This window comes from Embiotoca jacksoni, unplaced genomic scaffold (assembly GCF_022577435.1).
Source record: "Embiotoca jacksoni isolate LCO1_2020_lvr unplaced genomic scaffold, fEmbJac1.0.p SCAF_6, whole genome shotgun sequence".
Taxonomy (NCBI): domain Eukaryota; kingdom Metazoa; phylum Chordata; class Actinopteri; family Embiotocidae; genus Embiotoca; species Embiotoca jacksoni.
The window spans coordinates 3,265,136-3,289,572 of record NW_027185414.1 but is presented as its reverse complement, the minus strand read 5'-3'; the positions used below and the strand labels follow the sequence as shown (position 1 = coordinate 3,289,572).

Genomic DNA, 24,437 nt, shown 5'->3' with positions numbered 1-24,437 from the left:
TGTCTGGTTTGATTGACATGCCCGGGGTGCAGTGCGGTGTCCTCAGGCTCTCCGTCAGATCCTCCCCAGCTCATCCAAATATGGTCACTTCTGGCTCCAAAACGATGCCCGACACGAAGCTTCAAAACAGCCGTTCCCAGACCACTGCGTGACATCACGGTGGGTTTCTGCATTGTCACTCCCCTCAGAAGGTCCAGAGGTTCCCTGTATTTTTAAGGTCCTGTGTGTCCACATCAGCTGAACTGATCCCAATGCATGTTTTTAACCAGCATCTATGTAAACTGTTAAAACTGAGAAAAATATAAAGCACTTCAGAGACATTTTCCACCTTCTTCCTCAAGATTTCTATGCAACAAGAGAAAGAACTGAGCATGAAGCACTCATTCGATGAGCTCTTAACATGCTTTTTTAAAAGTGAGTCATCCCCTTATATCTTTATGTGTGCAGATTATATATCCTAATATATAAACTGCATATTTAGCCCCGTGGTTTGTATGAGGTTAGAAGGTGAGAGGATGGAGAGCGGAGAGATAAAGGAGGGATGGAGGAAGCAGGCTAGGGACGAGACCCCACCGCTAAAAGACAGGAACCACAGCTGAGAGGAATATCATGTCCTAATAGGATTTCACAGCAGAAAACCTCTTTCCTCATGAGACACTGGCTGGATTTGATGCCCATATGTGTGAAATTCTCTTATAGAAGAGCCGCTACTGAAGCAGCAAACTTTACACATGAACCGATCCTGCAACAAATTCACAGACTTTACAAAACTAGAGAGCATCATAAAATACAATAAAGCTATTAATGTGTTCAAGAATGTTTTATAGTGTAAATACATTTCCAGCATTTATTTCCACTCATTTGTGTCAGCAGCGGCATGCGGCTGCTGTCATTTAACAAAGAGTGGGTGATAATGTTTTATTTTCAGTTCCATATCAGTGATGAAATGCAGTATGAATATGTACATTCATATGTTACAGGTAGAGGTTTCCAAAGTGGTAGCAAAGCTCTCAAAAATAAATAATATGCTTTAAATACACAAAACAAATCATATTCGCTGAAAACCTATGACAGAACATCATCCGTGCTGACAGGAAAGTTAAACACATTGCTATTAACACAGCTTGAAAGGTAAAAAAAAAAGAAAAAGAAAACTCAGTAAACACAGCAGTCCAGATTACACTGTAACAATATTGATTAAGAAACGGTTTTGAAATTGAATGAGTGATTTGTTGCAGTGATTACTGCGCCGGGGTTGGTGGGTGTCTCGGCTCTCCTGCGGTTCACGTGTTCACCGTGTTAGCAGCAGTGAGGAGGGAGGAGAACAGAGAGTCCGGTCTCTGCTTCAGCACATCTGGATGGCCCAACTCCGCCGCCTGTTGGACAGAACACTTAGCACGTCCAGGTTTGGGATCACATGAAGTTTACCATTGTATATTTTGTGTTTGTTCGTTACCTCTCCGTTGTCCATGACCAGAATGCGATCTGCGTGCATCACGGTGTTGATGCGGTGAGCGATGGTGAGCACCGTGCAGTCCTGGAAGGCCTCTTTGATGGTGTTCTGGATCAGAGAGTCCGTCTCTGCGTCGATGGAGGCCGTGGCTTCGTCTAAAAGGATTATCTGTGAGGCAGCAGGAGGGATGATTAGTGTCGATGAAGGGACTGAAAGGAAGATAACTTGGATGGCATTAAACATATCAAAAGTGGAAAAGACATAATAAGTAATCCTACTGCCTAAACATAGAGGTGGTCATGAGGCAACTGAGGGAAATACAAATGAAAACAAACAACAACAATTTCATAGTTTGATTGATGCATGTTATTGGAGTATGTAGCAGCAGTGTTCGAGCCAGTCGTCTGTGTATTAGAAGTAAAACTGGTAGGTGTGCCAATGAAGAGGATTCAACAAGCGACATGTTTACAGACCTTGGAGTTTCGGAGCAGTGCACGAGCCATACACATCAGTTGTCTCTCGCCCACAGAGAAGTTCTCTCCATTCTCCAACACTTGTGCTTGTAGCTTCCCCTCCAGCCGGGAGATCTGAGGACACACAGTCATATTTAACAGCAATACTTTCACCCCTAATGGACAGTGTTAAAAAAGACAGAAAAATAGCGAAAGATAGAGAGAGAGATGGTGAGCGTTATAGATAGGAAGAGAGATAAGTAGCGAGAGGGAGAAAGATAGTGAGAGAGATAGAGATAAAGAAAGTAAGATAGAGAAGACATATAACACACAGTTATGTCATATTAATAAAGTTACAATGACATATAAAGCACATAGTCCATCAGTTATTTGTTAAAGTGTGTTGCAAAAGTAACCAGACCACAATCTGTTTGATTTGGCCCTCCTGCTGAAAGTGTCCCTCTGATTGGTTGTAACTTGATAAACATGGGCAAGATTATTTAAGTTAGCACCAATGGTCTTCTGAAAAAGTTAAAGAATCTTTCCCGGCCTGTTTTTGTTGACAACGCTGAGGTTGCCTAGCCAACAATTATTTCAAATGTTAAAAATGACTCCATCAAAGATGAAACTATTTGAACAAAATTTGAAGTACATAGTCAAATCCCAAATGTGCACGCACCCGGTATGAGATTACTATAAAGATATGTATCACAGAGAGTTGCCATTGTGATTCTATAGATGGTGCTGAGATGATGACCAAGTCTAAAGTCTTTGAAAATGTTACCTCTAAAAAACAAATAGACCAAAGTAAATAACAAGGCTGTACAGTTCTGTTCATGCACCGAGCTTCATAATGTAGTGGTAACATACTGAGTCCTTCATGTAGGTTTTCTCCAGCGCTGTCCAGATCTCCTCATCACTGTAGTTAGCAAATGGGTCTAGGTTGTATCTGTAGGCAGACACAGCCTGTTGATCAGCCAGTGACCAACCCCCAGCAGTGGGGACAGTGTATGGAGGTATATCACTGCCATAAGTCAAGAGCATGCTCTCTCAGTCTGAGAGCAATATTTCTTGTTTCGACAATCAATTATCGTAATATTCTCTCTCAAAAGTCTCCCTCGGACTCAAATAGTCGCTGCTCGCTCGCGGATTTGCTCGGCTCTCTTCCAAAACTGTACGCTTGCACTCAAGATTGGAAACAAGAAATCATGCTCTCAAACTGAGAGAGCATGCTCTTGACCTATGGCAGTGATATACCCCCATAACAGTGCGTACTTGTGCATAAACATAAACCTCAGTGGAGCTGAGGGTTTAGCGAAGACTACCTGACTGGACCACTAAACAGCACGGGGTCCTGCGGGATGACGGACAACTTGCTGCGCAGATCCTGCAGGCCGATGGCCATGATGTCCACTCCGTCTATCAGGATGGTTCCTGCTGCAGGCTCCACCAGTCGGAACAGAGCCACGCCTAAAGAGGATTTCCCTTCAGACACAAAGTACAGAGCGGAGCAGTGAATATTAAACTATTGCGTCAGAGCTGCCTAAGATTGTCAGGACTGTGATTCAGCTCTGTGATCATTTGACATTTGTGAGTTTCTTTGATCACTAAACTATTTGAATGTGTAAATCAACGTGACGTTTTCCATATTCCCCATTTACGCCACTCTCCCTCTGAATGAACAAGCACAGATATGGGTGACACCTCCAGGATTCAGAGCCTTACCAGAGCCCGTCCTTCCCACAATGCCCAGCTTCTCTCCAGCTCGGATGATGAAATCCAGCCTGTTCAGGACAATTGGAGTATTCTCTCTGTACCTCATCTGATAGTCTTGGAAGGTGATGGCTCCACCCTGAGGCCAGTCCTCTGGGATCTGAGCCGCCTTTATGCGCCTGGGGGCTTCAGACGTGCAACCCTGCACATGTAACAAATAACAACTTTGAGAGAAGAGAAAGGGGGGAATTTTTTTGTCTTTGGTCTCCACAGGACCAGGACAGATGGTGGCGGGAGAGAAGTCTGACCGTGATGTACTCCTGCAGTCGCTCCACCGAGTTGAACCTCGCCTCCACTTCTGTTGACTGTCTCACCACGTACTGGAGCATGCCTGTCAACTGGACAACATACGAAGACTCCGTAAAGACACGTTATAACATGTCTCTGAAAAAGTAAACCCGTTAGTTTGCTGTCTAAACGTACCTGTATGGTGTAGGACATGGCCAGGCCTTTCAAGGCCGGACTGATGACATCATTACTGCTCAGCACGACAAACAGAGACACCAACAAGGTCATTGAGGCAGCCATGAAGTCCATCCAGAAAGAGAGCCAACGGGTGCCGGAGTGAAACAGCAAATAGTGATTGGAGTTGATGTCATTCAGGGACTTGAACCTACGACGTGACAAAGGACAGATGAGGGTTTGAGACCACATGGCCTAAAAATCAGAGACACGGTCACTGAGACAATAGCATTGGACGGATGTGAAGCTGAGAAGAGCAGAGCAAACATTGGACTTAAAACGTTAAGCTTCAGTCTTTGTTGAGGAGCTCTGCTATCTTACAGTTTGATGTGGCTGTCTCTTATGTTGTAGGCATGGATGGTGCTGAGGCCCTGCAGGGTGGAGGTGGTGAGAGAGATGCAGGGAGAGCGGCTGATGTTCTCCATCTTCTTCATGTGACGAATACTCCCCTGGAATATACTGCAGATAAATCACAACAGACACTCAGTTAACAGCTATTCACTGTCATGAGCATGCTTCTAAGATACAGTCATTCATATGGAGGTCTAAACCTAAATCAAAGCCCCAGTAGTGACATAGGTGACATGTTTAAAAATGTCTGGTGTAAACTCACAAGAGAATGAGGGTAAACAAAGCTCCGATGACAACCACAGCTGCCAGCATGGGGGGGAAGACAGAGGAGATGATGACTATGGTGAATGACACCATCAAAGCAAACTGTAAGAAGGGGTCCATGTGGAGGGGAAGCACCGTGTCCACCTCCTCCTGATCTTTAGCGAAACGGTTCAGAATGCGGCCTGTCGGCGTCGTGTCGAAGAAACTCATTGGACTGGCAATGATCTGAGAAAGGAAAAGACAAAAATAAATCTTCACTATCAGCAGCCCGACGGTCGTTACTACACGTACAGGGGTTCAGACGTTCCACGGTACCTTTCTGAACATGGTGTTGTGGAGTTTGCAGGCCGCTCTCAACATGACGTGAGTGTAAAAGAAGCATTTGATAATGGCCAGCATCACCATGACAACCACCATCACGCCGTAAATCAGCTGGTAGAAGTGCAGATCTGGGTTTTGGGAGATGTCACCGTGGTTCGAAGCCGTGCTGTTAGAAAACTGAGACCAAAGAGAAAATATATGACAACTTGATTCAAGGAATGTTTTTTATGCTTCTGTAAATGTTGTTGCCATACACACATAACACATATTTCATAACACACACACAGTGGGGACCAAAAGTCTGAGACCACAATTTCTCATATTTTCATGTAAACCTGGAAACAGTCAGAAAGATTCTGCACTACTTTTAGGTCAACAATCAAGTTTAAGGAATTTTGTAATTTTTTTTTATACAAATGGTCAATTCAGTTGTTTTATTTATGTGATGAGTGTCACGGTGCATCGTTGTTTGTTTCGTTGTGTCTTTTTGTCTTATTAGTTTATTAGTCCATTTTAATCTGTCCTCATCTTTTAGTTTTGTCTTTTCTTCCTCTTTTGGTTCCTGTTTTATTTCGATAACTCACCTTCTTGTCTCACTTCTGTTGTCTTTACTCCCTGTCCTCGTGTCTTCCCACCTTCGTGATCGTCCTCCCTGCCCTGATTGTTTCCAGCTGTGTTCAGTTATCCCCTGACCTCCTGTGTATAAAGTCTGTGTGCTCCCTACCTCCTTTGTCAGATCATCAGTGTTCCTTCCAAGCTAGTTTTATGTTTTTTTTTTTTCCCTTTTGGAATTTGTTTTCGCCTCACAGACTGGATCACAGACTTTTCTGAGCTTCTGGACATTCCCTGTATCTACTTCTGCCTGTTAAACTGTGGTAACCTGTAAAAGTGTCTAACTTTGTGTCCTATTCCCAATTTTATAACACTTTGCCTCAAGTTTCTAGCAGAACGTTGCTGACTAAGCTGAATTGTGATAGCGAGAAACACGGCATCAGAACAAAGTGGAAGTATCAGATGTCTGACTGTTATTCTCAGCAAAAAGCTTTCTCTGCATTAAATCACAGTCAGACTGAAGGGTAATGAAATGTGTATGTGTATGGAGCTCTAAAACAGTTCATGGAAACCGGATTAGTTGTATCAATATCAGGCAGATCAAAAGTGAGCAAGCCATCAGGAGATCAATACATCAAACTTTGTTCCCTGAGAGATAAAAAAAAAAAAAAAAAAAAAAAAAAAAAAAAGCAATTTCATACAGAATTTGCTAAACAAAGAACACAAGACTCCAGTCAGCCAAAGTCCTGTCAAAAGACAGCTGTCTGCTGGAGCTCTGAGAGGACGAGCAGCATCTCTGAACCACTTCTCAGGAGGGGAAACAAGGCCAAACTCCCGGGGTGGACTAAGAGATGGCGTCATTTCACAGTGGATGATGGGGAAAAAGTCCACTTATGAATTTAAGTTAGAGATTTATGGCAGCGACAGACGTGTGGATGTAAGCAGCACAGAGGTTATCGAACTTTGTCCATGAGTGCATGCTGTCCTTAAAGCAGGAACAATTTATGTTTCTCACAGATTCAACTAAAGTCACTAAAATTGTTAAATTGATATAAAACAAGTTTGGATTAAATTAGAAATTATGCAAAATAGAGGAATCTTCACTGGTGGTCTCAGATTTTCGGACCCCACTGCAATATCAATGTATAAAATTAATAATAATCAATGTATTCTAGTGACAATAACAGCTAACAGGTGGGGGCGGTCAACAGGCTTCCTGTTTCCCTCTGTAGGAATCAGTATGTTCATGTTTATGTCTTGCACCATATACTGCAACAGACTGTGTCCCCTCAACTGTGACTCTGCTAATAAATAAAGCTGAGTTGATCTGTGTGAGCTGGGCATCAAATAAACAGAGACCGTCCGTACTGGTTTTGGTGTTTAACATAATCATGATTTTAGTCCCACCTTTTTGACTGTTCTCGAAAAGCATACAACCTCCATCTCCACCAACACAGACAACATGTGAGTAGCTCTCACATCTCAACCAGAGCCCGTGATGGGTTTAGAGTGTGTGGATGTATGATAGAGAGAGAGAGACAGGATCCTCACCCCGTTACCCTGCCCCAGCCAATAGCTGAGCCACCAGTTGCTGAAGGCTGTGGATCCGATCAGCAGGACGATGTTCAGGATGGTGAGGAAGATGATGAAGTAGCCTGGAAGCAACACAGTAACACCAAACTTAACCAAGTGGGTGGTTTACACGTGAACTGTGTATTATTGCTCAGAATCATGCAAATGTGTGTGTGTGTGTGTGTGTGTGTGTGTGTGTGTGTGTGTTATGTCAGACCTCCAGCTGCCAGGCAGTACTGATGGTAGACACCACAGGAGACGGCGCCCTCTGTGGACGACTCCTGACTGACTAGCTGATCACCGGCTTTGACAGCTGCATCAGAGGAAGAAAACCATTTCATAGAATCAGAGAACGATTCAAATTACCTCCATTAACATCAGCTCATATACTGACTGATCAGACTGCATTCTCATAAAACTAAAAAGTAAAAATATACTGACTAGCTTGACTGGATCACTGATTTACAGTAACATAGTGTAAATACAATGTGTCACGGCCTGACATAACTAGACAAGTATTATCAATGTGTTATATTCATACAGACACTTGGATGATAAAAGAAAAAGCAAGCCTGTATTTTAAACCCACTGCAGTATTACTACAATAATGATTCAGTACATAAACTCACATATGTGCTTTAAAATAGTGAGTCTATACAAAGATAGTTGTACATACATGATAATTGCTTAAATATGCACACATGTTCTGTCTTGGAAGGCACAAGATACAGGTGTAGATGTTAAAGGAATGAAAATAAGAGTTGTAACCATGCTTACTGACACCTCACACACTTGGCCAATCACTGCAGTCACTAGGCGTCAATGTCACGTTGACGGTTTTGGAACAGAAATGCTCTCAAACACAAGTAGATTGGGTTCCAATGAGTGTATGAAGCATAGCAGTCACTTAAGTTGGGCACCCTTTGTCTGTTATGTTTCAATACATATCCTTCATATTTACGTTAAATCTGAACCCAGAGCTGACCTGACACCAACACCAGAGTTTAATTAACTTTGTAGACTTACATATTTGGTCAGCTGTCATTCCGTCATCCTTTTCATCCGACATGTCAAATGCTGAAAGGAAGCACAGATTATTTAGCTGATCACAACTCTCTCTCAGGACCTCCAGGATTTTAACAGACTGTGTTTTTACTTTGTGCACTTTTTTTGTGTTCATCTATTTAGTTATTATTGGTTTAATTTTTTGAGTTGCTGGATATTTTAATTTCCCCCTCTTGTGATGAACAACGTACATATATATCTATCGCTACACTTCCTTTTATGACAGTTTTATAACTACGATGTCGCTTGTGCTGTTTACAGTAAACATACAGAAATCTAGCTGGATGCTGGAAAGAAACAGGAGAAATCAAGAAAGGTGCTTCCATCATGATGGAATTATGTGTATGATAAACAGGAAGTTCTGGTTCCTCTTCTTTAAAATCTTTGTTAAAGTACTAACTACCAACCACAATAAAAACCCAGCTGGGTACCTTTGTTAAATGTCTCATGTCTCTCCTCTGATCTCTCTCTGTAGACTCCAATAACAGATTTATAGAAGTGATGTAATAAAATCAGTGTACTGCATTGACCAGACGGGACTGTATTGTTTCTGACTCTCTGTTATTGCTTTACAAAGCTTTGTCATGACTTCCCAAGCTTTTACATCCTCCTAGTTATACAATTGCTCTTTTACAAGCTACACTTTCACGATGACACTTTGCTCCACAGAGAATTATGACAAGATTACAGCAACATGTTGCATCAATCCTACCAAATCAATACATTTATGTTCTCACTCATTCTTCTCCCTAAACTGCTTTTAGGGATTTATTTCTGCAAGTGACCTCAACATGCTACAATCTCACTGGTGTGTCTTCATACTGAACTCTATCATGAACGAGCCTGATTTTCATTGATTTGAAGTCCTCTGCAAATCCACAGATGTTTTAATTTGCTGGTTGTCATACCGGGGTTCACGGTCCCACTGTTGGCTCGATGTCGGAGATCAACCTCTTTTAACTCGGCAGCATCGTGAGGTGACACCTCCTCCTCCTCTTTCTGAGTCTGATAATCGAGAGAATCGAAAACACAGTGTTACAGTTCAGTCACTGTGAACAAACTTTATTGACAACATATTGTCCCTTGTTTTAGCAAACAATTTCATTTTACTGAGATAATAAAATGATAAATAACTAATGACTAGGTTTTATGGCTAGTTAAACAATACGAGCTAAGGTGCAGTATGTTTTTTTACAGCAGGTTTTGTGACTCTTACTTTGGACTGTTCCATCTGGTAGTTGCTGATGAGCTGAGCGTAGCGGCCGTTGGCGTTCATGAGGGCCTGGTGGTCTCCAGCCTCCCGGACCTGCCCCTCCTCCAGAACCAGGATGTCATCACAGAACTCCAAATACTAGAAGACACAAGAGGATAACCAACATCAACAACACACCAATGTCAACAACACCACTCAGTCCCAGATATTAGTAAAAAAAACAAATGAAATTAATCTACACCTCATAAAAATCACCAGGGAAAGACAAAGGTCTGTCTCCTCCTTTTACTGGGCTATGTGCTTGAGTGTCTGTAAACTGTTGCTGTTTTCATGTTACTCTTGGCGACAAAGTGAACAACTATATTTCTAAAATGTAATATTCTTTATACAGTAACCTGTTCAGTTTCAGATTCAGTGTGTTCTGAACAGCGAAGCAGTTTTATTTGCCTACCTGCAGCTGGTGGGTCACCAGTATGATGGATTTTCCTTGGAGCTGCTTCTTTATGCATTCTTCAAAGATGTGTTTCCCCACATGGGCATCAACAGCAGACAGCGGATCGTCGAGGAGGAAGATGTCCTTGTCGGAGTAGACTGCTCTGGCCAGGCTGATCCTCTGCTTCTGTCCCCCTGACAGGTTGAGCCCTCGCTCTCCGATCTGCCAACAAAACAGCAGAAAGCTGCTAAAAACCAAACCACCAATTTCACTTTTACACTTTTACAAAAGAAGAAACACATCTATGACACATCTGTGCAAAAAAGAGGGCAAGTGAAGGAAGAAACTGATGAGAGCGAAGTACTGGCAGCTCCAAACATCAAACCGATTTGGACTTAACCCAGAAACGTCCTAAATCAATTGGCAAGCATCTAATAAGATATCATTTGTGCAATGCGATAATTATTTTTGTGAACTTTACTTTGCACAGCAGATCATTGTTCAGTCTCAGGAACTGTAGTAAAAGGTTAAGTGGCATGCTTGTCACTGTTTTCAGTTAAGGTTTTTTTGATGGGGATTGAGATGCTGTCCAGAACCATTTTGTATCACAGATTGTGCCGTAATTAACACAAATAGAAGGTTAAATGTTTTTTAAAACTGTCCAAATAAAGACCACCTGAGTAAATCATTGACTGTTCCAACTAATGTTTAAAATCGGGGTATGCCTTGGTTTTAGTAGAAGTAAAATGAAGAAAATAATACAAAAAGTGTGACACTGGTAAATAATGTACTTAAATGTTTATATGTTCATGATCAGCTAGAGGAAAGTTCACTGTGATCATGAGTCATAACATTTCATGCTGCTCTTTTTTTTTAACTTCAAGCAGCTAATTCCACAGTATCTTTTCAGTTTCATTTAACTGTGTTTCTATAAAAAAAAAAAAAAAAAAAAAAAAAAAAAAAAAATTTTAAAAAGCAGTTTTTATATAGAAAACGGTATTTTCTTTGGAAAATACATAGATTGTATGAGTAACTGTTTGACATTCATATTAGTGCAGTTACTTTGAACTGTGAGTCATCTGGTCAAAGAACAGAAAAAACCCAACACTATCCAGAAATCATGGAACTGAGGATCTTTGTAAAACAGTTGTGTTACTCTTGAACTATTCTGACCAGAACATTAGTTTAAAATGATACTCGTGTTTACTTGTGACTCAACTACGACTGTATATTCATGAATCTTTTAACTTGACTTCCAGGTCCAGTATGTAGGATTCAGGATGATAAAACTACAACATAGAAAATGAATCCAGACTAATTTTCAAACATAGATTGTATATAAAAGTGGACGTAGCTTCTGGCTCTGAAAAAGGAGGCCAATGCAGAAGGGCTTTAAGCTGCGAGTCCATCGGGTGCCACCAGAGGTCGGCTCCAAAAAGCCTCCGGCTCCATAGACTCCCATTCAACTTGTCTCATGAAATTCTCTGTTAATAAAGTATGGCTGGGTCTCTAATCAGTCAGATTCCCCTCCTCCCCCTCCCCCTCAGCTTGTCCAAATATGGTCACTACCGGCTCCAAACCGCTCCGAAATAGCAAGATGGTGCCGGCCAAATTCTGAACTCGAGGCTTCATAACAGCTGCTCACAAACTAATGGGTGACGTCACTGTTGGTTGCCATTATTCTGCTTTGAAAACACGAAGTAGAATAACACAGCAGGCATTATATGATAATTCTCTTTATAATGGACAAATTATTATTGGTAGAAATGTAGTCACTTATTTAAAGCCTTATGTCAATTTTCATTTCACATCATTCTGAGTGTTTTTAATTACTTTACTAAAAGGAATCAGGCTAGATATCGCTCAGCGATAACAGTCAGGTGTCTTTCTCTATGCTGAAGTGACCTCAGGTGCTTTGATACATCACATACAGGTTTATCATTCTTCAACACTTTTAAGAAATCATTTAGAGGGATCTGAAACTGTCAGTTTAGACAGAGCCTACCTCAGTTTGATCACCGTACGGCAGGATTTTCAAGTCAGCTTCGAGGCTGCAGACAACCACAACTCTGTCATATCTGTGGGGGAAGAAAAGAAGATAGCTCATTGGCTGACACTGGGGGCAGTACAGTAAGAGTAATGTATTCAATTTAAGTAAGCTAACAATAAAAAGTCACTGAAATTATTTTAGAAAAATGTATCAAAAATACATCAAGAAATATTAAGAAAAACCCAAAATTCTGTCTTGAAAAGAAATTATATTTTGTATGCATCATCTAATGAGTCTAATAATAACCCATACAGAAATTATAGGTCACTATTTCTTTTACATCGTAATTTTAATTTAAGACAAAAAAATATTACTATTATATACTATTCAGATCAGTTTACTGATTGTCATAAGCATCCTAACAATGCTTTAAAATGTTCTGCTCGGACATAAAGTCCCTGGTGGGTTATGAGAGGTTTTGTGAGAGAAAGCTGTCTCTATCAAGCCTACACAGTGTGCACTGTCAATAGTCTCCCTTCATGTCGCTTCCAGCACGTGATCTGTCCAGTAATAATCCTGTCAGATAACAGATGATCTCTGATCTTGTTTGACTACCTCACAAAGATAAGATGAACTTTCTCTCAGTTACATTTTTTTCATGTGAAATAACCTCAAAAGAGAAACCTATTCAAGTACAAAGACATTTGACTCAGCTTTGTTTTCATAGTCTGTGTCAGTGCAGTAATACGTTTCGCCCTTATTTAATAATACCTCTTATTCTTTCTATTTTTCAGTTGTCAGTATTCAACACCCTCCTGATCTCTGTTTATGTGTGTATCTCATATCAAACTATGCCAGATCTGAAAAAAATGAACATAAAACAAAGGCAAGTTTTACATTTTATGAGGAAAAAATAGTAGAAAATTAGGTAGTTGTGCCACCTTTAGCAGCAACAGCTGTAACCAAACACTTCTGATAATTGGAGAAGAGTTTCTGACGTGGCTGTGTGGTTTAGTTTTAGCCCACTCTTCTTTGCAGAAATGCTTTCATGCAGCTATACTGAAAGCTTTGCAAGCATGAAAGTTCTTTTCAGGTCCCACCACTGCATCTGGTCCAGACTTTTAATGATTTGATTGAACAGGAACAGGGGGCAAATAACAGGCTCAGCTGGTATTAGAAAAACCTTCTCCTTCAATACTTCTGTGGTAGCGGGTCATGGTTTGTGGGTCAGCTGCAGCAGGGGGAGGTGGTGAGAGTAGTCCAGGGAACAGTGCCAAGGAGGGAGGTAATTAGCTCAGGCGTTCACTGATTACTCTCTCTTCCTATTTATATCAGCAGTAGTACTGAACGGCTGGTCACATGGGATACTGGAAACACTAGATCAGATTATGGCTGCGTTTAAATTGGGGAATATTTAGCATGTACTCTACGTACTCACTACGTCAGAACTCTACATTTTTTATGAGCTTTGAGTTCACGAGTTGTGACTTGTTTGCTGACGTTTATGGAAATGACAGAAGCCACGGAAGTAATTTTTTTGTTGGATGTTAAGTTAATATATTGTAATTTTAGTCATGTGGAGTTTGCCTTCATAACTTAGATAATAGTTTACGTCTGTGGAAAATGTTGATCTTATCAACAACCTCATCTTTTCCCTTTGTGCCTTTGCATTTCCTGCATTACATTACCTCCCTGTTAGCTTGCTAAATGTTTCGCCTCTGTGACCTCTAGACGGTGCTGTTGCCGAGCAACGGTGTTTTTACAACTGCTTGAACGCCAAGTATATAGTGGACACGACTTCCCTCGTCGTAACCACGAGCTCCATTTGAATGCAGCAAATTACGCAATTTTATTGGATGTGCTCCGTCGGTGTTCGTCCTGCCCGGAGTGTCAGCGAGTGAACCAGCCGGCCATTCCCAAAGCGCCCTTGTACCCATTACCGTTAATTTAGGTCCCAGATGAAAAAGTGCTTGTATTGCTTCCTTCTTCCAGCTCTAAACTCCTCCAAAGTGGCGAGGACACTTCGTGGTCACACGGCGAGTGGGGCACGTCGACTATGAGGTGTGTGCGTTCTAAAACTTGCAACTTAAAACTTGTATTTTTGTGTTTGCTTGGCTTTTTTACTTTTACATTTAGTTTAAAGATCAGTTTTGTATGGGACGCGCACAAGAATAAGAACAATAATTAATGTGAGTTGAGGGATGAATTACTTGGCCTGGTCCAAAGGTTGCCCCATCAGGATATTCTCTTGTACAGTCCCATGGAAAATCCAGGCCTGCTGGGAAACGTAGGCAAACGTCCCGTCAGCTGTGAGGGAGCCCTTGAGAAGGTTCATCTGAAATAGAACAATATAACAGACAATCATGAGGAAAGCTGTCGAGTATCTTACACCACATCACTTAAATTAGAAATACAGAAGAGTTGTACAGTAAAATAATAGAAATGTCAGAAATGCTGTCAGAGGAAAAAAGAGAAGCACAAAAAACACAAAGGAGGAACCAACCTGTTCCAAAATGCTGGAAATCAGTGATGTCTTTCCGCTTCCAACGTTCCCACACACACCGAGCAGGTTGCCCTTCAGGAAATATCACAGATTATTAGTTTACCTTCAGTCCCGTTAACCTCATTTCTTCTCATCAGAGGTAAAGCACACCTTAGACAGTGAGAAGGAGATGTTTCTCAGGGTCGGTAAGCTTTCAGCCTTTATATTCTCCGACGTCTCATCCGTCTTGTCTTCTTTCACCCCGTTGGCCGAGCTGGGCAGAGGGTCGTCCCGGCTGTCTGGTTTGGTCCAGAAAAATGTAGCATTCTTCATTTCTATAGCTGAGACACTGTTTTTCTCTTGCAGCAGGTAGGGCTCTGGATTCTGGATCAGCAGTATTTTCTGAAAGAGACATAATCTACATTTACAAACCTTTTCAGGTTTTTATTATTGCGTTTTCTGATTGCAAGTGAGATCAATGAGAGTGACCAAACAACTGTTAAAACAAGCTGTTATTTCTGTATTTAAATAAATCTGTCTTGTATATTATGAACATTTCAACTGTCACCAGAGGGTAAGATATTACAGTCTTGCAGGCTGTATTAATTAATGACATCATGGTCAAAGTTGATAGTAGTAATGAATACTACTAACACCAGTCATAACGGCTGGGCAGGACACCATCAAAAGAGTTTACCCTTAATCGTGTTGTTGACAAAGTAGCCTCAGCCAGGGCCTTGGCAGATAAGGGCATGAGAGCAAGGCAGAACCTCATGGAGTTGAAGATGGCAATGGTGGTAAAGGCCTGGAAACAACAAAGAATGATAAAGCTCAATACTAAAACGTCACACAATATGGTCCACTACACTCTGAAGCAGGGCTACTCAAACTGCAGCCTGTGGGCCAGGTACGGCCCGTTTGAACGTTTTCTATGGCTTGCAAGAAGAAGCCTGTCTGGATACTGTTTCACTGTTTTCACCTTTATTAAATATAGATATTAATCTGTTATCAGCATCTCATGTCTGCTTAAACAAGCCCACACTGTTTTACTATGTACATCTTGCATTTTGCTGTTGGAAACTGACGCCATAACAGCCATAAAAAGGATGCCTGTGATTAGTTTATCCCATGTACTAACATATCATCAACATCAAGAGTTATTTTTAGCCTTTAATTAACAAAATATTGCGTGCGGCCCTTGATCCCCCAGTGACCTTCCTCTCCAGCGTTGTTGCTATGGAGTTTGAATAGCCCTGCTCTGCTGGACAGGAACAAAAATGTGGAAAAAACTGAAAGATAATCATCCATATTTAATGTCTCAGGCCTGAATATTGCTGTATCCTTATAAACTCATCTCTAGTACCCACTAAAATCACCCTGTTGGCAAAGGTTGTGTTACTGCGTCGCTGCGATACTCACCACGGACGTCTTAAGCGGTAAGCCCAACAGTGTGTGTACCAGGAAGGTGAGGACGGTGGCCAGCGTGGGGATGATGCTGGTGATGCTGGTGTTTATGTTCTGGACGTAACTGACGTTCCGCAGCTGTATCTTCTCTTTTTCCCTTAAACCTGTAAGAGAGAAAGTTTTTGGTCTTTTACCTTCTGTACATTTTAAAAGCCGTCCTGCTCCAGCTGTCCAGTGTGCCCACAGAGCGAACACCTTCAATGGGGGAACAACCGGGGATAAGCTTTTTTTTCACATGACTTTATTTAAGCTGCTGAGATATTTTGAATATTGTAATATTTTTGCTAAAAGGTACAGAAACATAAACACAAGACCGAGAAACTCATATAACGTGTAAAGCTGTGAAGAATCTGTTCCAAAAGTTTACAAGCAGAAAAAACATTTACGTATTGCTGTTGTTGATCTTACTTGAACTCTGGATTTTGTCTCTCCTGGTTTGTTTGCCTGCCAGCTGCTTTGTAACCTTCAACCATCTCTTGTATAGACCCCCCTTTTGCTTTTACAACCTGCCTTTGAGTTTTCCACTGAACGGGAATTCTGATGGATATGAAACAAGGCACACTGCTGTCCACTGTCAGAGCACGGACTGGTGGGAAATGAGCACACCATGATACTCGTTTTGGATCGGTACTGGGGGACGAAGGTGAGAGAGGATCTGGTAGCCTCGTCTTGCTCCTCTAGTAGCAGTATTGCGATACGTATGTTGGTTTGGTGTTTTGATAAAAACGGAGAGTATAAATGATAAAAAAAATAAATTAAAAAAACCCCGTATCTATCTGGTCAACATGCAGCTATCTGTCTTACCTGCAATCTTCTCCTCAAAAGAATCCTCCCAGGCGTACATCTTGATGAGCTTGATGCTGGAGAGAATCTCATTCATTGTGCGAACACGGCCGTCTGTCATCACCATGGCTTTCCATCGGAATATGTTGATGAGCTTGGCCAAGAAAAACTGAAAACAGGGAAAAAAAAAAAAAAAAGAAGACATTATTGTTGACTACAGAAATCAAGTAACAAAGGAGATAATAAAAATGTGTCTATCTATATACTTCACATAAAGACCTGTAGGGGGACAAAGATGATGTAGGTGGAGACTCCAGTCAGCGCGGTGATGCCCAGGACGTAGCAGGCATAGACAATACACACAACAAAGAGCACCGGGGTGGACAACACGAAGCTCCCGAACAATACTGCCTCAAAGACCCGGTGGCCATCGTTGGTCATGACATTTATCATCTGGATGGGAGAGAGTCAGAGAGAGGATCAGAGACAGACTGCACTGCCAGAGCTAGTCACCTTCACGAATAAAAGATGTATGCCCTGAGAAATGCATCAATTATACTCAAAAATGTTACCTTGTCACTAACTATTGCCCTCCAAGCGTAAGAAGATATCACAAATGATGGGTGAAATGATTCTGCAGTTCAATTTAAATCCTGTTTAGTACAACTTTGTGAGTCAAACGCAGGTACACTGCATTATATAGGTGTACACGTGTTACCCGGTCTTTACCTCTCCCATTGAAATGCCGCTGTGCACCCGCAGAGAGATGACTTTCCGAAAGGCCATCGAAGAGAAGGCGCCTTTCAGTCTGACGGCAGTGCGCAGGTTCACCGCCCACATTAGGGATATGAGGAAAGCTTTGGAGGACTCGGAGACGAACAGAGCGACGGACAAACCGACACCGTGGAACATGGTGGACTTCCCGGGGTCCTCGATATAGTTTAAGATCTCATAGACCAGAAAAGCCTGACAGGACAGAGGGAGAAGGAGGTTCGTCACACTTGAAAAGAGCACGATGTCATTGTGCTGCCTTTTAGTCTTTGGCTGCATCTCAATTTGCATCTTTGCGCTTTTGTGTGCATAAGTGTGTTCACATTGACAAGATGATGGTGTACTCATAGCAGTCAAAATATTGAGTATGAAACATTGGACACCTCTCACCCTCTACAGTCACCATCTGAGTGACATAAAGGACGAGTAGGGACCACCAACCAATTTCAAACTAGTGCTGGACAATAAATATATATTATAGGGACGACTAATGTTGCTTTCACATGATATTTACATCAAGGGATTTCTGATCAACAATCCTCACTAATGTGGATATAATGGGGGGTTGAGGCAAATAATAAAACAGTAATTATAGTCTGATATGTACCAAAAATGACATCACTTTACTGTAATGCAGCCTTTAAAACCAGCAAAAGACAAGAGTTATGCCATGTCACAATATTATAAAATCAAAGACAGAATTAGTTGTTGTGGTCACCACCACAATAAATGTACACGTCCACATTAAAGTGTCTTTTTTTTTCACTAAACAGCGCTTTGCTGCTGTCAGATATAAGCCATCAATACCTTTATTGTGCACAAGGAAAAGGAAGCCCAAACACATGTTTCTTAGTAAAATTACCAAACAAAGCCGACGGATATTTTTGTGGATGATGCATTCAAAGGTTGCGGAAGTCATTTCCATTAAACAGCCATGTTTGATTTGAGGCAACACTACCCTTTCAAAAGTCACACAGTAAGCAACTCATTTGCATGCTAAATACATGTTGCCTTGTTTTTACTGGCACCTTAGTCTGGATTTGCCCAATTACTGCCCATTACTTCAGTCTGAGTTACAATAAAAGTACCTGAGTACGTCCTCCACCGCTGCTTTTTAATCAAACATGATTCTCAGTTCAAGTGATATTTGGACACTTCATCCAGCCAACACTCACCGGGCCCAAAAACGCCGCCACCATGGCCAGGATACCGATGATGACAGCCAGAATCAGCCTGGTTCTTTGAAAGCGAAGGATGACACGGACCAGTGAGGCTTTTTCCAGGCCGACCTTCGCCACCTCTTCTTCCCAGAGTCTCTGGAGCCTAAAAAACATGCACTCTTAGGGGACATTCCCTTTCACCAATCAACACGTCCTCCAGTCGACTTGGACCTTTTCCTCTCATGTTTTCATGTCCTTTTCCAGATACAAATTTCCGCCACTACGTTTATGGTGTGTTGTGTTTTAGAACTACACTGTAATGGCATCAAATGATAGTTAAGAAATGTGAATCAGCAAGAAGAGTGTCCGACCTTTCTCCGCTGGTGTCAGCCATATCCAGAGGAGACAGGGTGAGAGAGGACACGTCCAGCTTGTTCCTGAACATGGCCCACATCATGGGGGTCATCCAGGCAAAGGTTGTAAAGGAAAGGAAACCTGCATTGTCCAAAGGGTGGGACCTAGACATAAAAAAAAATCATCCAATATCAGCCGTGTGAAGGGAAGGCCTTAAATATCCAATGTTACCTTAAGACTATGAAACTGACTGTGGTGAGGACCAGCGGAAGGGCTTGAGGGTCTGAAGGCTCTGGTGGTATTTTCTAAACATGGAAGTGTGGGCTTTTTCATTCTTATCCACGTCAGGATGTTCTGGACTGGAGACCATGGATCCAGTTCTCCGGCGTTCACCATCTTCTACCTGAAGAGTCAGAAACAGAGTTAAAGAATCTGACTGAAATCCAGAGCTGGGCAGAGAAATAAACAGACTATGTGTGCTGTCTTTGGTCAATATGCCAGCTTCAAAGTCTCAAAAAGTAGATCAAACACAGCTGCAGCAAAAACACCGGACACAGGCGAAACAATGGGAGGAAAAGATCTGAGGCAGAAAAAGCAACACGTGGAGATGTCAGGGTTTTTCTGCTGGGAGCTGCTGTTTGTTCTCTACTTACAAAAGAAACTCCTCGAGTACCGTTCTTCTCCAAAGAATTTTCGGTCTTCATTTTGTCCTGTGACAAAGAAAACAAGTGTGCAAAGTCAGTATCATAATGTTAGAAAAATTACCCAGAGGCTCGGTTCAAAATCAAACACATCGGACATGTATTCTTGCAAGAAGAAGCAACTACATGCACCCTCAAAGAGAGGTGTCCAGCAGTGCTCCCAGATCTCCTCTGTAGGGCAGCTTTTATACAGTTGACAAACAGTTGACCATCACTCCCGTTCCCTTTGTACCTGCTTTCGTATGGTAATACAGAGTTGGTTGTAGGTCACAAGATAAGGACACACGGGAGTCGTCAATTAGATGCGGAAAGTGAAACAAAAAGGAATCACTTGCAAATAAGACAGAAACCCAAAGAAACTTTTCAGAGCCTGCTTGACAAGAAACTTTCCGGAGCCACAATGCAAACAAGAGGAAGAAACAAATCTTTTTTTCCATCACAAAACAGCTGACATTGTGTCACAAGTATAATCAACAAACTTAAGGCCCTGATGTACCAGACAGACTTTTACTAGCGACAAAGTGGAGGCTGTTATCATGCCTCATCCTGTGTTATGTAACATCAGCACTCTGTGTGTGAAGCTGCCAAATACAACATAACAAAGTCATCATTCCAACCTCCCCGCCCCCGCCCCCCGCCCCCGCCCCCTCCTCCTTCCACCTTTCTACCGAGCCACTTTGTCAACTACTTTACTAAAAAGATAGATGACATACGCTCCTCATTTTCAAACCCAGCTTCTGTAACTACATTTCCATCATCTTCAACTTCATCCCCTTCACTTTCCTCTTTCACCCTCCTGTCTCCCAATCTAGTTCTCACCTTGGTAACCCCCCCCCCGCCCCCCCCCCCCCCCCCCAACCACCTGCCCCCTCGAGTCCAGTCTGGTTTCAACAGACCACTCAACAGAGACGGCCCTCCTTGCTGTCTCTGAGCAGCTTCACACTACTCCGCTCTTCCTCCTCCTCCTCCTCCTCCTCCTCCGCTCCCTTCACTGGTTACCAGTAGCCGCCTGCATCCATTTCCAAACATTGGTACTTGCGTACCGTGCTGTGAACAGATCAGGTCCAGTCTACATCCAGGACATGGTCCAACCTTACACCCCAGCCCGCTCCCTCCGCTCTGCTTCTACCAATCAGCTTGTTTCTCCTCACTGAGATAAACTCTCTACAAAATCACAACTGTTTGCTGTCCTGGCTCCTAAATGGTAGAATGAGCTCCCCACCGACATCAGGACAGCTGAAAGTCTGTACATCTTCCGCCGCAAACTAAAAACACACCTCTTCAGACTTTACCTTTAACAGTAGAACTTTAGTAGAAGTTAAAATGGCACTTACTTTTAGCACTTTGTAGTTTAGCTTTCTTGAAGAAATTGTATTTTTTTGATTCTTGTTGTTCTGGGTTTTGTACCCTCATGGTTGAAATGCACTTATTGTAAGTCGCTTTGGATGAAAGCGTCAGCTAAATGAACTGTAATGTAATGTAATCATGCGTTTACCAGTTGCCATGAGCATTAAAAAATGGTTCACTGTGTTCAATGTATCATGTTTTCACAAGGCCCTTACATTAAGGACTCTTTTTAACGGGATTGCCCATGACGACACACATTACAGGGTGTCATAGTGACCCCACGAGGATCCCTTTACCTCACAGAGCCAGAGAAACCTCATGATGAATGAAAAATCTTTCACAATGTAGACACAAAAATGTGCCCTCACTGCTTTAAAGGCTATACTGTAAAGTCTATCAAAAATATACATCAGCGTGAACCTGGAAAGAATGAGGAAATCATGTACAGCAACTGAGTATGCTGTGGTAGCTGTGATACTATGACTCAGCGTTCTTCTCTACTTCACAACTAACATGGGAAAATAGAGTCAATGAGTTGCAGGCCTCCTCCTCGTGTCGGCCCCTCACCTCCATTTACACTGTGTGTTATAATCGACGACTGTATGAGGACAATAAAAAAGACTCTTTATATTCTTACTTTTAACAGACCAATAAAAGATGAACCCACACAAAACCACAGATAGTGCAACCAACAGTTGACCGTGAACGCTCTTCAGTCATAAATCCAGAGATGACGTTCTAAATTCATCCACACTCTGACAACAACGATCACGTGCAGCTCAGAGAGTCATGTCAACAGTGAAGGACCTCAGAGCAGCTGCACTTCTGACACAACAGTAGATAGCACACAGTTGAATCTCAGCTTTTATCTATTTTACCACATAGTTAAACAACTATTTAAACCATTTTAATACCACATTAAAATGTGCATGTCATCAACTAAAAAGAGTATTGAGTCAAGAAAAATGCAAATTTCAGCACAATATATATATATATAAATATAATAAATAATAAATATAATATATATATATAATAAATATATAAATTTGCATTTATATATATATATATATATATATATATATATATATATATTACATCTATTTCCAACATAAATATAACAAAAATATATCTACAGCTGTAAAAAGGGAACATGGAAAAATAAGGCCGTATGCATCGAGCTGAACTAAACCTAACGGAGTTTTTTTTTTTTTTTTTTTTGCTAATAATTAATCAAAACAAACATAAATATAACTAAATCTAATGAAATTTACAGAAACATGATTAAAATAAGTTATTTGAAAATGCACCAGTTCAGATACAAATCTTCAATAAAGTGACAAAAGCAAAATAATAAATAAACAAACAAATGAACTGATCGAAAGTAGTTTTTAAGTGAACTGAGCAGAGCAATAAAACAGAACAATACCTCTAAGTGGAGGATGAGGACGGCAGCTCGATCTCACTGGATCCACAGCTTCCACTGAAACAGCGCTTTACTCTGCCTTCACACGCGTTAGTTATAGGGATCAAAGGTTTGCCTGTGCAGGAGTTTATTTCCCTTCCCTCCTCCCTCGGACAGCAATAACGTCAAAATCATAAACCAACTAAAACCACAATCAGATTAAATGATAAACTGAACAATTAAGTGAATAAACATTGGATTTTGAACGGTTTATGTAATACGACATCTCATAATGTTATATGTCGCAGAAAGGATCCAGTATTTTGACAAACATCCCCAAACTTATATGAACATGAAGATCATATTACAGCTTCACTGGTCGGGTCTGATTGAATTAAATAAGTCTTTGCTGAGCTGTGACGTGTGTGTGTGTGTGTGTGTGTGTGTGTGTGTGTGTGTGTGTGTGTGTGTGTGTGTGTGTGTGGAGCTATTGTTGACCCTGAGAGCTAATCGGCCATGAGGAAAAGACAACTAGCACAGATAACATACAGTCCAGATGATCTGACAGTGGAGACATTCACTTTACTGTACAGTAAATACTGAGGTGGAGTTGTATCAGTCAAAAACTGCTGTGCAGGTTGATGACAAGGGCAGTGACTGAATGCAAAGAAAGGGTCATATGGATAAAAAGGGGAACTGCGCTGATGCTGCATGTTCAAATTAATGTATTAATGTGGAGCTTAGTCTACGATACAGATGGAAGGCCCTTGTAGGCATATTATTTTGAGAAAATTGCACGGGTCTGGCGGCACTGGGGAGTCGTTTCTAGTCGTTGGATCCTATTTGGAATAAACCTCCAGTTCATTTTTAAACTACTGGAGCCGCCTTCAACGCTTGACCACCAAATGATCTGAAACTCCCAACACTGAGGTACAAAAACAAAAACATGCAACAAAGTTTGACTTTAACGGCATGGCATCCAGGTTACAGGTTACTGGTTACAGTTTGCAGGTTGCAGGAAAAAAAGCTGAAATTTTTCCCAGTTTTCATAGTGTTGGCAGCAAAGATGGAGGAAAACAGACACTTGGTCACCCTCTTTCCTGAAGCTTAAACACTTAAAGTTTACAATATTCATGTCTTTGTTGCGAAACTTTGTAAACAGACTGACCCACCCACCCAAAAAGCAGCATTTGTTCAACAAATTGTGAAATCTCTGTTGCTTGTTCACACTGGGAAGGGAAAAATATTACAGAAATGACCAACTGTAAATATTTACCAGAATTTGTCTGCTTGGAACTGACTGGTGGACGAGAGCAGGACCTGCAGCAACAATCACAGCATCATTTAATCAAGCTGTGAATGTGACAACCAGAGACTTTTAAAGGGAAGTGGCCAAAACTCATTCTTCAAGTCATGACTGATGTTTTTGACTCATTGTTTAACTGTACAGTTTTGATTTCTGCCCACAAGAGTGGAACCTGACTTGGGGTGCGTTCGAATAATCCAGTTTTCCTCAGGAAGGTTCTTAAGTGAATGAAGTGACCCAGAAGTAAGTGGCAGCCATATTAAGGGCTGTTCTACTTTGGGTTGCGGTACCAATTTCACATGAACAGATATTTCATTGTTTGGGGACTCAACTGGACTAATAAAACGATTTGAAAAATCCTTAAACTGTTGTGGGGGAAATGCCAGGTGATCAGCAGTTTCAGAAATCAGATGTCACTAAGAGTTCATTCTTGGTTGATGTGAACATTAACCCTCCTATAATGTTTAACTGAGGAGTTACAACATTGACCCTGGAGCAAATGGTCCTGGTGTATATTTAACAATCTGAAAGTAGTTTAAAATGTTTTTCTACATAATCATTATCTTTAGCTCAACACAAGTTAAATCCTGAAATTCAATACATTGGTTTTATTTATTCTTATTTCATTTAGACTTTTGCAAGCTTTTTGACATATATTCTATCATGATGGCACCCATAAAGGAATATATGATAACAGGGCTCTCCCAGGTTTCTGGACGGCTCAGCTGCTCTTTTGGGACACAGAGATGAGGGATGGAGATTGAGG

The 24,437-nt window shown here is 41.4% G+C and overlaps 1 protein-coding gene across 1 annotated transcript; it reads right to left on the bottom strand.

The window, feature by feature from the left end:
* Positions 1 to 814: 814 nt before the first annotated feature.
* abcc12 (ATP-binding cassette, sub-family C (CFTR/MRP), member 12) lies at positions 815 to 22,479 on the bottom strand. Its single transcript, XM_069174611.1, has 31 exons — positions 22,390 to 22,479; positions 19,569 to 19,625; positions 19,167 to 19,318; positions 18,933 to 19,079; positions 18,577 to 18,724; positions 17,360 to 17,596; positions 16,910 to 17,083; positions 16,652 to 16,799; positions 15,803 to 15,951; positions 15,081 to 15,188; positions 14,555 to 14,785; positions 14,405 to 14,476; positions 14,112 to 14,236; positions 11,917 to 11,989; positions 9,930 to 10,133; positions 9,482 to 9,616; positions 9,174 to 9,270; positions 8,227 to 8,277; positions 7,418 to 7,513; positions 7,180 to 7,283; positions 5,071 to 5,253; positions 4,754 to 4,980; positions 4,462 to 4,599; positions 4,102 to 4,291; positions 3,927 to 4,016; positions 3,631 to 3,820; positions 3,231 to 3,390; positions 2,776 to 2,854; positions 1,927 to 2,040; positions 1,457 to 1,621; positions 815 to 1,376 (listed from the first exon to the last, which is right to left on the bottom strand). Exons 2-31 carry the CDS (start codon positions 19,617 to 19,619, stop codon positions 1,284 to 1,286), a joined length of 4,131 nt encoding a protein of 1,376 aa, XP_069030712.1. The 5' UTR covers positions 19,620 to 19,625; positions 22,390 to 22,479; the 3' UTR covers positions 815 to 1,283.
* Positions 22,480 to 24,437: the final 1,958 nt, after the last annotated feature.